The 14,584-nt window shown below is 42.1% G+C and overlaps 1 protein-coding gene across 4 annotated transcripts in view; it reads left to right on the top strand.

The window, feature by feature from the left end:
- LOC115225078 (germinal-center associated nuclear protein) overlaps positions 1-14,584 on the top strand; it is a 53,563-nt gene that overhangs the window by 38,774 nt on the left and 205 nt on the right. For 2 of the 4 annotated variants that reach the window (XM_036514143.1, XM_029796001.2), the window contains exons 16-22: positions 814-1,077; positions 2,431-2,592; positions 2,971-3,109; positions 5,800-5,998; positions 8,923-9,100; positions 12,416-12,521; positions 13,984-14,584. The exon at positions 13,984-14,584 is cut by the window's right edge and continues 205 nt beyond it. In XM_036514143.1, coding sequence (XP_036370036.1) covers positions 814-1,077; positions 2,431-2,592; positions 2,971-3,109; positions 5,800-5,998; positions 8,923-9,100; positions 12,416-12,521; positions 13,984-14,584 — 1,649 coding nt within the window. Of the gene's footprint in view, positions 1-813; positions 1,078-2,430; positions 2,593-2,970; positions 3,110-5,799; positions 5,999-8,922; positions 9,101-12,415; positions 12,522-13,983 lie in introns of those variants that run through there. The other 2 variants (XM_036514144.1, XM_036514145.1) reach the window with 2 other exon arrangements.

Raw genomic sequence — 14,584 nt, 5'->3', positions numbered from 1 at the left:
TTACATATTGGTGGTAAATAACAAGAGAGATAAGGACCACCAGTATGCAAGAAATTTGCCCTGATGAAATTTGGACATACTACTGTGGGGGTTCTTTTACATCTGACATAGTTCACGTCATGATGATCCAAAGCAATGTTCACTTAGTGGCTGGATTAAAACATGTGTAGGCATCTTTTATGCTTATTTCTTACGTTGATTCTGTTCCTTTATATTTTATTTGATACAAATAAAATTAAATAAGTATCCACAATATTTCTTCTCCATTTTTTTATATTTACTTAACACAATATCGGAAAGTTTATCCCTATACATTGCTGAACTTTCTCTCAATAAACTGGTAATGCCAGTTGATATCCAGATTTAAAAAATCCCTAATGAAGAAATTAAACCCTCAATTTTGACAGTATATATATATATAACCCCTTCACATTTATTTTCTCTTTCGTTTTTTTTTTTCATTCTCTCTCCTTTTTTACCTCTTAATCCTTTCTGTCAAAGAGCGTATGCTCAAAATGTAAAGGGCTTTTCCATTCTTCCCGAGTGTTAAACTAATACACTTGCTTGTTGTTCCTACACCTGTCTTTGTCTATTTGTTTTCTGTAAACTTCCAACCACACACACACACACACACGCATTCACACACACACACACGCATTCACACACACACACATGCATTCACAAACACACACACACGCATTCACACACACACACATGCATTCACACACACACACACGCATTCACACACACACACACACACGCATTCACACACACACACACACATTTGTCTCTATTTTTCTCTCTCATTCACAGAAGTACTGGCTCGATGCTCAAATCCGATTATCTACCCTGCTTCAGGCCAAGCCACAGCAACCCAGCCTCCCTGTTGCAGTTCTTGTGCCCCATGATGAAACTGAACCAGGCTCCCCTCCCAGTCTGGAGCAGCTACTGCTCAAGCTGGACCTGTCATGCTTAATTAATCAGGAGTTAGTCTCCAGCATCGAACTCTTCACTTTACCATTCCGGTGTCAGGAAGAGTCAGGCTTCGACGTGGAAACTGTTGCTGTGGAAACTATGGTAAGTATCTTCTTCAAATCTCATCTTTTACTTTGTTTCAGTCATTAGACTGCGGCCATGCTGGAGCACCGCCTTTAGTCCAACAAATCAATCCCCAGGACTTATTCTTTGGAAGCCGAGTACTTTTTCTATTGACCTCTTTTGTTGAAATGCTAAGTTACTGGGATGTAAACATACCAACATTGGCTGTCAAGTGATGGTAGGGGGACAAACACACACACACACACACGATGGGCTTCTTTCAGTTTCCACCTACCAAATCCATACTTAAGGCTTTGGTCAGCCTGAAGTTATAGTAGAAAGCACTTACCCAAGTTGCCACGCAGTGGGACTGAACCTGGAACCATGTGATTGGTTAGCAAGCTACTTATCACACAGCCACGCCTTTGCCTATATATATATATATTATATATATATATATATATATATATATATATGTCTAGTATCTGTTTATATATCAAACTGTTTACTAACAAATGACTGAGAAGATTAGTCATCATCATCATCATCATCATCATTGGCCTCCACCATTACCACTGCCCCCACCCCACCCCCACATATACCACCCCCACTGAACTGCTCTCCTACTCCCATGAAATAAAAAATAAACTCCATCTGTCTTGGGTTGATGAATTTCTTTCCCCCTTAAAAACGCAAAGTGAATGCAAAGAACCATGGCAACAGCAAGTAAGTTGCTATGGTAACGATGTGTGTGTGGTGGGGGGGACGGCGTTGGTGATCAAGTGTGCCTCTACTTGGTCGGTAGCTGGCATAGCAGTGTCCTTCTACCTGGTGCTAGAAAGAGCAGCTAAGTCTCCCTCTCGAAGGCTGGAAACATACATGACTGAACTGGGGATAAAATAACCATTATAGACACTCTTTTTACTCTTACTTGTTTCAGTCATTTGACTGCGGCCATGCTGGAGCACCGCCTTTAGTCGAGCAAATCGACCCCGGGACTTATTCTTTGTAAGCCCAGTACTTATTCTATCGGTCTCTTTTGCTGAACCGCTAAGTGACGGGGACGTAAACACACCAGCATCGGTTGTCAAGCAATGCTAGGGGGACAAACACAGACACACAAACATAGACACACACACATATATATAAATACATATATACGACAGGCTTCTTTCAGTTTCCGTCTACCAAATCCACTCACAAGGCATTGGTCGGCCCAGGGCTATAGCAGAAGACACTTGCCCAAGGTGCCACGCAGTGGGACTGAACCCGGAACCATGTGGTTGGTAAGCAAGCTACTTATCACACAGCCACTCCTGCGCCTAATACTAACTACTGTACATTAGATAATGTAGTCCTAGATACACCATGCCTACCTCTGTTCCTTTGCAGCTCTCCAACTGTCTCAGGTGGTTGGCCACCCACCTCCCTTCTCAACCAAATCTGGACAAGAAATACCTGAAGGATTTTCTTGAGGACTTCCTCGCTTCTCAGTTTTATGGTCCTCTGCTGTATAACAGAGGACTGCGCTCTGCCGAGGGTTACCTGCAGCAGGTAAGGACTCTTCTTCATTTAGGGCCGTGTGTGGGCGTGACTGTGTATGTGTGTGCGTTTGTGGGAGTGATTGTGTGGGTGAAAATGTGTGACTGTGATTGTATGTGTCTCTATGTATTTGTGTGAAACTGTCTCAGTGTGTATATATGCATCTAAGTTTGTGACTGTATGTGTGAATGCAGGTGTTATTCTGTGTGTGTGTGTGTTTGCCTATATCTATGTATGTGGCCTTTCAATTGTGTGTGTGTGTTGGTTAACATGTGTAGTTGTTTATGTGTGTCTATATGTTAACGTGTGAACCAATTCACCTCAATATCTCTCTTTCTAGTTTTCTGTGAACGTTTCATCTAAGGCCTCTCTCTCTCTCTCTCCTCTCAGCCCCCAGATGTCATCATTGACTTCTACAACTCCATCCTTCGACACTTGATTGACTGTGTTACCGACTCTCTGTTGACCAGCTACTCTTGGCCCATCACGGAGTTTGTAGATGCCACAGCACAACGGAGTCATGACAACGGTGAGTTTTGATGGCACACAACCTGTGTCATAATGTCTTTTATATATATGTTTGAGGGAGTGTGTGTGTGTGAATGTATGTACTCTTATTTCAGTCATTTGACTGCAGCCATGCTGGAGCACCGCCTTTAATCGAGCAACTCAACCCCGGGACTTATTCTTTTGTAAGCCCAGTACTTATTCTATCGGTCTCTTTTGCTGAACTGCTAAGTAACGGGGAGTGTTTATTGAGCGAAAACACCTAAAAGCTCCACGAGGCTCCGGCAGGGGATGGTGGTGATCCCTGCTGTACTCTTTCACCACAACTTTCTCTCACTCTTACTTCCTGTTTCTGTTGTACCTGTATTTCAAAGGGCCGGCCTTGTCACTCTCTGTTTCACGCTGAATATCCCCGTGAACTACGTTAAGGGTACACGTGTCTGTGGAGTGCTCAGTCACTTACACGTTAATTTCACGAGCAGGCTGTTCCGTTGATCGGATCAACCGGAACCTCCGGCAGGGGATGGTGGTGATCCCTGCTGTACTCTTTCACCACAACTTTCTCTCACTCTTACTTCCTGTTTCTGTTGTACCTGTATTTCAAAGGGCCGGCCTTGTCACTCTCTGTTTCACGCTGAATATCCCCGTGAACTACGTTAAGGGTACACGTGTCTGTGGAGTGCTCAGCCACTTACACGTTAATTTCACGAGCAGGCTGTTCCGTTGATCGGATCAACCGGAACCCTCGTCGTTGTAACCGACGGAGTGCTTCCAAATACATACCTATTAACACTTTATAGTTTACTTACATCTACACATCAATCTAAAACAACAGAGGTCCTAAAGGAAGGCTGGAATTTCAGAGAAGAGAAAAGCAAAATATCTCACGCTATTTGTCTAAAAGTTCCTGAGTAGAAATTATTATTATTATTACTTCTGCCTTTGAAACTATTTTGAATGCGGAATTTGTTAAGTTTGGCTTCTTTTAGATAAGGATAAACTGTTTATTACTGTTACTGAATTTTCTACAGCCACCTTCACATTCCATGACCACCACTGGGATCGATCAGGTACCGGACAAGGGATCTTTCTCTTTTCTCTTTTCCTTGTTTTCAGTCATTTGACTGCGGCCATGCTGGAGCACCGCCTTTAGTCGAGCAACTCGACCCAGGGACTTATTCTTTTGTAAGCCCAGTACTTATTCTATTGGTCTCTTTTTGCCGAACTGCTAAGTTACGGGGACATAAACACACCAGCATCGGTTGTCAAGCAATGCTAGGTGGACAAACACAGACACACAAACACACAGACACACACACACATATATATATACATATATACGACGGGCTTCTTTCAGTTTTCCGTCTACCAAATCCACTCACAAGGCATTGGTCGGCCCGAGGCTATAGTAGAAGACACTTGCCCAAGATGCCACGCAGTGGGACTGAATCCAGAACCATGTGGTCGGTAAACAAGCTACTTACCACACAGCCACTCCTGCGCCGATCTGGATTATTTTTCCATTTCTTTTTTACTGAATTGTTGAGAGTGGTCAGATTCATTTTTAGTATTCTCGTTTGCGAGAGATGTTGAATTTATTTCAGCTGTTCTCATTTTAAAAATCATCTCTGGTTAATCGTTGGTATTGATGTTGGTGTTGCCTTGGTGGAGGTTTCTGCTCTCTCAGTGCTCTTAATATTATTACTAAGGCAGCGAGCTGGCAGAATCATCATCATCATCATCATTTAACGTCCGTTTTCCATGCTAGCATGGGTTGGACGGTTCGACCGGGGTCTGGTAAGCCATGGAGGCTGCACCAAGCTCCAGTCTGATTTGGCAGTGTTTCTACAGTTGGATGCCCTTCCTAACGCCAACCACTCCGTGAGTGCAGTGGGTGTTTTTTATGTGCCAACGGCACAGGAGCCAGAGCAGGCTGGCAAACGGCCACGATCGGTTGGTGCTTTTACGTGTCACCAACACAGACGCCAGTCAGGCGACACTAGTAACTGCCACGCTCGAACGGTGCTTTTTCGTGTCACCAGCACGGGTGTCTTAGCTACAATTGCCATTCGAATTTTGATGTTGACGAACTTGATTCAACAGGTCTTCTCAAGAACAGCAGGTCACTCTACGATCCAAGGTTAGCATAGCAGGCCGTCCTGCGAGCCATGCACTCACTTCATTTGTCGGGTTAACAGTATTTCACCTTTCGCTCTGATTTGAGTTCAGATTCCACTGAGGTCGACTTTGCCTCAATAAATTAAGTACCAGTTGCGCACTGGGGTCGTTCTAATTGATTAATCCCCACCTGCCGCAAAATTTCAGGCTTTATGCCTATAATAGAAAGGATTATTACTATTATTAAGGTGGTGAGTTGGCAGAATTGTTTGCATGCTGGGCAAAATGTTTGGTGGTATTTCGTCTGTTGCTACATTCTGAGTTCAAATTCTGTCAAGGTTGACTTTGTCTTTCATCCTTTTGGGGTCAATAATTGAAGTACCAGTGAAACACTGGGGTCAACGGAATTCACTTATTCCCTCCCTCTTAAAATTGCTAAATTTGTGGTAAAATTTGAAACCACTATTATTATTATTATTATTATTATTATTATTATTATTATTATTATTATTTCAATATCATGTATGACTATCATTTAAACTTCTGTTTTAATTTTTTTCCTTTCCTTTTCTCCTATTTCTCCCTCCCCTTCAGATCTGCCCCCTATTCACTGGAACTCTCCAGAACATCTCCTGTTTGTAAGGGACACTTTACGGTCCCTCACACTTCCTCCATTCGCCTTCGGTGATGACACCAGTGAGAAATGGTCCCAGGCTGAGCAAGATGTTTGGAGTTACATCCGTTCTGTGACTTTGGAAAGATCTGGAAAATCTGCAGTGGATCTTGTGTCAAGGTAAGGGCAACAGACATGTTGATCTTGTTGTTGTTGCTGTTGTTGTGTCACCATTTTGCTTGTTGAAACTTGACCATGCTGATCTGGGTGTCCTGTGCGCAACCGGATGAAAATCCAGTCTCTAAAACCTCTATCTTAAATGTCTTTAAATACATAGAACAGTTCTAAATCGAAATCGGAATCGAAATTGAACCAATCCTATGACTGGCACCCAGCAGATGCCAGGACCCCTGGACTGGTGTTACGTAAAAAGCACTATCCAAATCGTGGCCAATGCCAGTGCCGCCTCGACTGGCTCCCGTGCCGGTGGCACGTAAAAAGCACCCACTACACTCACGGAGTGGTTGGCGTTAAGAAGGGCATCCAGCTGTAGAAACACTGCTGGATCAGACTGGGCCTGGTGCAGCCTTCTGGCTTCCCAGACCCCAGTTGAACCATCCAACCCATGCTAGCATGGAAAGCGGACGCTAAACAATGATGATGATGATGGAAAATTCATTAAACAGTTACCAGGGTAGCAAAATTCACGCAAATAACACAGATGAAGCAACCTATTCAAAGGTAGGAACTCCGGGTTAATGTGTAGTAATTTGTGTAGTATAAGTAAATAAATGGAGTTGAATGCAGATGTTATTTGAATTCTTTTATATTCGACATATGTTTCGAAGACAACATTGGTTTTATTCCAAAGGAATAAACGGTGTAAAATGCAATCTTACACTGTTTATGCCTTTGGAATAAAACCAATGTTGTCGTCGAAACAAATGTCGAAAGTAAAAGAATTTTAATAACATATCGTTCAACTCTCTTTACTCTTTTACTTGTTTCAGTCATTTGACTGCGGCCATGCTGGAGCACCGCCTTTTTTAATCGAGCAACTCGACCCCAGGACTTTTTCTTTTGTAAGCCCAGTACTTATTCTATCGGTCTCTTTTGCCAAACCGCTAAGTTACGGGGACATAAACACACAAGCAATGCTAGTGGGACAAACACAGACACACAAACATACACACACTCATACATATATATATATACATATATACGACGGTCTTCTTTCAGTTTCCGTCTACCAAATCCACTCACAAGGCTTTGGTGGGCCCGAGGCTATAGATTGAAGACACTTGCCCAAGGTGCCACACAGTGGGACTGAACCCGGAACTATGTGGTTGGTAAGCAAGCTACTTACCACACAGCCACTCCTGCGCCTTCATTATTTTATATATATATATATATAAATGCAAGGATCCAGGTACAAGTTAGTGAGCTTGAAGCAATCTGTATAAAAATCAACTTTCAGGAACAATAGGGGTTTATCGGTGCAGAAGTTTATGAATGAATTTTTTCCATATTGAAGAACAAGAAACTGGAAAAGGTTTGGGCAGAATTGAGGCCAGTTTGAAATATGTTTGCGACATATTTCAACTTCTAAAAGGCAAACACCTTGCAGTTACTATGGAGAATAAATCTCTCTTGTGGTAAAAAGGGTGTGAAAACACTGGTTCATTCAGTGATGCCCTCTATTAGGAATCTCAGACATCAATGTTTTGAGCCATTTTGGTTCTTGTCAATGAAATGTACCTAAGAGAGAACTCTGAAAGAACTTAGCTATAGCTTTATGTATAATCTTAGGTGCAGTGATGAGAGCAAATATGTCTGAGATTTCTGAAAGAGGGCGACACTGAACAAACCAGTGTTTTCACACCTTTCTACCATAAGAGAAATTTATTCTCCATGGTAACTGCATGTCGCAAACATATTTCAAACTGGCCTAAATTCTGCTCATACCTAAACACCACTTCATGCTAAGGTTATTTTATAATATACGATTAGAAGTTGGGGTTGCTTGAAATGCGAATCATCATCATCGTTTAACGTCCGCTTTCCATGCTAGCATGGGTTGGATGGTTTTGACTGAGGGCTGGCAACCAGACGGCTGCACCAGGCTCCAGTCTTGATCTGGCAGAGTTTCTACAGCTGGATGCCCTTCCTAACGCCAACCACTCCGAGAGTGTAGTGGGTGCTTTTTACGTGCCACCGGCACGGGGGCCAGTGAAGCGACATTGGTAACGATAATGCTCAAATGATGCCCTTTTACGTGCCACGGGTACGGAAGCCAGTTGGCTATTCTGGCAACGATCACGCTCGGATGGTGTTCTTGGCACCCTACTAGCACAGGCATAAGTGCCAGTAAGGCGACGCTGGTAACGATCATACTCGAATAGCTGCTCTGTCAACAATCACACTCGTATGGTGCTCTTTGCACCCCGCTAGCACGGATGCCAGTCATTGAAATGATTTTGATTTTGATTTCACTTGCCTCAACAGGTCTTCGCAAGCAAAGTTTAGTGACCAAAGAAAGAAAAGCTACGCATAAGTGGGTTGGCTATGCTCCTGGCATAGGCCACGGGTTATGGTTTCATCTGGCTTGCCGGGTCTTCTCGAGTGCAGCATATTTCCAAAGGTCTCGGTCGCTAGTCATTTCCTTGGTGAAGCCTAATGTTCGAAGGTCGTGATTCACCACTTCATCCCAGATCTTCCTGGGTCTACCTCTTTCACAGGTTCCCTCAACGGCTAGGGTGTGGCACTTTTTCACACAGCTGTCCTCATCCATTCTCACCACATGACCATACCAATGCAGTCGTCTCTCTTGCACACCACATCCAAAATTAGGGAATGGAGTAAAAAAAATCCAAGTCACACATGTTTCATAGCTAGTGGGAACTTTGGAAGTAATAATTATCTAAACAAGGGGTAAACCTGGGTACTCTCCAGGCCAAAGATATTTTGATTATATAAAGCTTATTGTTGTCAGGAGATCTCCTGTTGATTTGTTGTGGATTCAATTGAAATGCAATAGATCCATTGACACATACAACTCCATGTCTACCCTCAGTCACATTCATGGTCTTTTTCTCTTCCACCAGGGTGCGCCACCATATACACCAAGTGGAGAAGCAGTTTGACGAAGTGTGCCGTCTCAAGTATGGTGTGTCCAACTGTACACCTACCTATGTCAACATGCCGTGGGTGGACATAATTTTGGATTGTGTCAATCACTGCCTGACCACAGTCTCTTGTCTTGATCCAAAGTCAACCGATACGGTGAGTGGTGGTCTTGGTTTATCAAGGGGTAGTGATGGGGGAACGCATTCTTTCATTTGTTTCAGTCATTTGACTGCGACCATGCCGGAGCACCACCTTGAAGACTTTTAGTGCAGGTGGCACGTAAAAAGCACCCACTACACTCACGGAGTGGTTGGCGTTAGGAAGGGCATCCAGCTGTAGAAACATTGCCAGATTAGACTGGAGCCTGGTGCAGCCTTCTGGCTCCCCAGAACCCCGGTCGAACCGTCCAACCCATGCTAGCATGGAGAACGGACGTTAAACGATGATGATGATGATGATGAAATCAACACCAGGACTTATTTATTTTTTTAAAGCCTAGTACTTATTCTGTCAGTCTTTTATTGAACTGCTATGTTACGGGGATGTAAACACACAAACACTGGTTGTCAAGCAGTGAGGCAAGGACAAATACAGACACACATACATAAATATATATACACATATGTATGTGTGTGTATATATATATATATATATATAAACCTCTACTTAGCAATTCAAACAATACTGAACGATATTATCTATACAAAACCATATGGAAAGTAGTTAAATATATTATAAATGTTATTCTAAAAATCATAAAACAAAAATAAACATTATATCGACTACGTGCGTTTCGTGACCATATATTTAAATCGATAATATTAAAAAGTTAATATTAATTCAATTTAAAAATATATAGCCACTCGTCAAGTCAAAAAATATAAAATAAATGAAGATTTTATAATTAAACAATAAATATATGTATCTTAACATTAAATAATCCAATAAAATTTAACAATATTGATATAAAGTAAAATCATCACTGAGATTTAAATGAAATTTAAATCTTGTATTCAAGGAAAACTTCCTACATGACCCTGAGTGTTAAAGAACATTGAATTGTCAGAGACCAAGCTCGCTTCAGATGCCAAGAATGCTAGACATTAATATTTCATCTACTTTTAATTCGTAATTTAACTTTCACCTGTGCTATGCTTCAGCACATCAACAAATAAACTTCATTGCATTTTTGTATAAGTCATAAACCAGCAATTCATTTCATTTCAATGAAAAGCCATGGCAATGGGGAAATATTGGTATCTATTGTTCTTTAATTTAATTTAAGTTTTTGGCTCAAAAAGCAAAAAGCAAGGCCATGTAGGGGGACATGGAGTTATGTACAGGGAGGGTGTTCATACAAAGAGTTCAGGCCATTTCTGGTCAAGAGAGACTTTGAACCAAGCGGTCATTGACATCTTCACTATCTCATCCGGCAGCTTATTCCACGGATCCGCAACTCGGACGGAGAAAGCCCCTCTCCTTTGATTGAGATGAAATCGTCGTAGATAGAGCTTTCTAGAGTGACCCCTGCAGCCCACGCTCTGGAGCAGGAGTGCAGAACAGCTCTTTCGAAAGGTTACACTTTCTGCTTATGATGTTGTTCTTGGCATATAAGGTGAATTTTCTTGCCAGGTCTTTGACTAGTTGGTGTTCTTTAACACTTGGCATCATATAGGGAGTATGCACAACTGATGATGTTTGTATATATTTCTATGAGGTGAATGCTGAAAAGTTCCTGGCTGTGGATAAAAGAAAATAGAGAGGCAGATCAGTTATAAATTTACATTATTTACATTTGACGAATATTTGTCCTCATCTTGTTTGTTGCTAACACAATGTTTCGGCTGATGTTCTTTCCAGTCTTCATCAGGTTTCCTGGTAGAATTTCGAACCTGGATTCTCATTCCTAAGGTATTTTTCTGGTGTTGTTGTTATTCAGGTCACTGCCTGGAATCAAACTCAATGAAAGGCCTCTCCAAAAAGATACAAAAGATATGTGGCCCATATGATATCACGAAAGTATTCAGGAGTAACACTTCACAAATATCTCCTTCGAGTAAAACCACCAATAGAAGAGAATATGACCAAAGACTGCATGTACTCCATCCCATGCAGCTGTTGGAAGGTTATACAAAGGTGAGACATGCCCCCCCCTCAAAATAAGGGTAGAAGAACATTGCAAAGCTGTGACACAAGGAGATATTGATAAAGCGGGTAGAGCTGATCTTGTATGGAAAAACCTCCCCCTGGGAGACAGAGAACACCACTGGAAAATACGAAAGCTAAAAGAGGCAGCACACATGCTAGGACATAATAACCTCCTAAGCAAACCTAGTGTATATGTGATTAGCATATGGGAACCAGTATTACGGAAGATTAAGAAAACTTTAGATTTATAAACCCTAAAATTTACTCCATAATTGTCCACAGGCATATGACATAGTGGTTAAGAACGTGGGCTACAAACCCAAAGATTCTGAGTTTGATTCCAGGCAGCGACCTGAATAATAATAATAACAATAACATCGGAAAATTACCTTAGGGATGAGAATCCAAGTTTGAAATTCCCCCGGGACACCTGATGAAAGCTGGAGAGTACATCAGCTGAAACGTGTTAACAACAAAGAAGATGAGGAGAAATATCCATCAAATGTAAACAATGTACATAATTCCTCATCTCTCAAGTATAGAACTGAGTTTTAAATTTATTCAACATATTCCCTGCTCAGATTCGCACGCTTATTGCTGTGGTCTCTTGGTTTTTCTAAGTCCTGTAAAAGAACTCGACTAGGCCTTTCATGAAACCCCTAAAGTGAAGAACTTTCCAGCTCCTGCTTCTCTGTGTGTAACAGAAATGGCAAGAAATTAATGTATAGTATTCGTGCTAGTTTACACATATTTCTAATAAGGTTGAAGAAGCACAGTTCCCTAGTCTGATGCCATAATTGATTGATTGAATAAAGTAGAGAATAGGCTTTCTCCATTTATCTTCCCGGAGCTAAAATCCTTTTGGTTGCAATGAAAGAAATGTGAGCAACATAATATATATGAATGCATCCACTTTGCTTCAGGTTTTGCTTGGTAGGGCTGGAGTCATCTCAGGTTAATGGTCTTAGGGAGGTCATCGTGCATAGAGCTGACCTGGTCCAATGATGCTTCCCATCCCTGGCAAACCTGTACCAGTGCCTCTGCATCACCCAAGATTATATCAAACCTCTGGAGATCATCGTTTATCATGTTCAGCCATTTGGTGCAGGGCTTGCCATGGGGCCCCTTCCAGCCTGTAGCTGCTGTGTCAAATGAGAGTGAGGCCCTGGTAGACTCCCTGGCAAGAAGAAGACAGTGTGTTTATATTTACACATATTTGTATATATATGTGTGTGTGTGTGTAATTACACATAAAAATGCATGTGTACATATCTGTGTTGTATCTCTGTATTCATATTATCATTGTTGCCGTTCCATTGCTAGGTGAGGGCCACCGAGCTGTGTGTTCTGTATGAGAAAGAGAAACTCCACTCCTACCAACCTCCACAGTCTTGGAGTGAAGCAGCCATTGTGGAGAAAAATATGAGAGGTAAGTATCTGGTTTGAGGGGAGGGGTAGACCATAGCTGTTGTTTAACCCCAGGTTAATCCTGATCCAGTCAGATATTTCGTCAAAGATGTTCCAGCTGTGACCATCCCATCTTTTATTCAGGCATAGTGTATCTAGGACTACATTATCTAATGTTTAGTATAGTACTTAGTATTAGTGGCTATAGTTGTGTTGCTTAGCCCCAGGTCAGTCCTGATCCAGACAGACCTATGATCAAAGACGTTCCACATGTGACCATTCCATCTTTTAATCAGGTATAATGTATCTAGGGCTACATTATTTAATGTATATTATGGTAGTTAGTACCAGTGGCTATAATTGTTATTGTTAATCAAAGACGTTCCAGCTGTGACCATCCCATCTTTGAGTCAGACATAGTGTATCTAGGACTACATTATCTAATGTTTAGTATAGTAGTAAGTATTAGTGGCTAGAGTTGTTGTTGTTGTTTGGTCATGGGTGATGGTGATTTGTCAGAATTGTTCTTTCAGCTCTTTGTGTTCTGATTTCAAATCCTGCAATGGTTGACTGTGTCTTTCACCCTTTCAGGGTCGATAAAATAAAGGACCAGTCAAGAACTGGGATCGATATAATCAACTCATCTCCACCTTCCACAAGCAGCCCTTGTAGTAAAATTTGAAAATATTATTATTATTAGGTAATGAGCTGGCAACATCGTTAGCATTAACGAACGAAATGCTTAGCGGTATTTTGTCCATCGCAACATTCTGAGTTCAAATTCTGCTGAGGTTGACTTTGTCTTTCATCCTTTCGAGATCGATGTTAGTTAGTTAGTTAGTTAATTTTGGCTCAAAAGTAAATAGCAAGGCCATGTAGGGGGACATGGAGTTATGTACAGGGTGGTGTTCATGTAAAGAGTTCTGGCCACTTGTGGTCAAGGGAGACTTTGAACCGAGCGGTCATCAGCATCTCCACCATCTCATCCGGCAGCTTATTCCATGGATCCGCAACTCGGACGGAGAAAGCCCCCTCTCCTTCGATTGAGATGAAATCGTCGCAGATAGAGCTTTTCGAAATGACCCCGCAGCCGATGCTCTTGGAGCAGGAGTGAAGAACAGCTCTTTCGAGAGGTTACACTTTCCGCTTATGATGTTGTGAGCAAGAATGAGATCACCACGGCATCATCGTTCTTCTAGAGAATAAAGGTCGAGCGTCTTCAGCCTTTCTTCATAAGACAAATGCTTGAGACCAAGAACCATGCAGGTAGCCAGCTTCTGGACTCTTTCGAGATGCTGTATGTCTTTGAGGAGATAAGGAGAAGAGGCTTGAATTCCGTATTCCAATATGGGTCTCACCAGCGTGCAGTGTAATCGACTAGTCCCCTACCACAAAATTTCAGGCCTTGTGTCTTTAGTAGTAAGGATTATTATTATTATCATCATCATCGTCATCATCATCATTTTTCTTATTTCTGTCCACAGAGAGCTGCAACCTGGAATCTACATTTTATCGATCCATTGACATCCGCAACAAAGAACTACGGGAGACTCTGTCTGCTAGTAAATCTCTACACCAAGATAAGCCCTCAAGCTGGGATTCCACCCATGACGACCACCACCAATTGGCTGAAACTGTAAAGGCTTCAATTGGTGCCGAACGTACGAAGAGTGATGGGTTTGAGTCTTTCTTAATGCAGTCGGTGGTGGGAGGTGATCTGCAGTATGAGGACGACACATGGCAAGAGGAGAGAGACGGGTACTCTGAGTTCTACCCCAGGGGTGTCAGCAGTGCTGGTATTGATGAGGGTAAGGAAGTGGAGGAGTGGAAAATTCTGAAGAGAAAGGATACATTTGATTGCAATGTTGAGCTTGGTTGTGGCTCCGTAGAACCACATGCATCAAAGGTGAAGCTGTCCCTTAGCCCTATTTCTTATCCTGGGGACTTTAGTGTCCCTGAGGTCAGAGACAAGCTGTCCCTTGAAGATAGGCTGTTGATCCTCAGGGACCAGATTGACTACAACAAGAGAACGGACACTATTATGGAGTGTTTGCTGCAGTCATTCTTGATTGACGATTCATTGGA

The sequence above is a fragment of the Octopus sinensis genome, linkage group LG27, assembly GCF_006345805.1.
Source record: "Octopus sinensis linkage group LG27, ASM634580v1, whole genome shotgun sequence".
Lineage (NCBI taxonomy): Eukaryota > Metazoa > Mollusca > Cephalopoda > Octopoda > Octopodidae > Octopus > Octopus sinensis.
The sequence above is the reverse complement of the archived record's forward strand: the minus strand, read 5'-3'. Positions and strand labels throughout refer to the sequence as shown.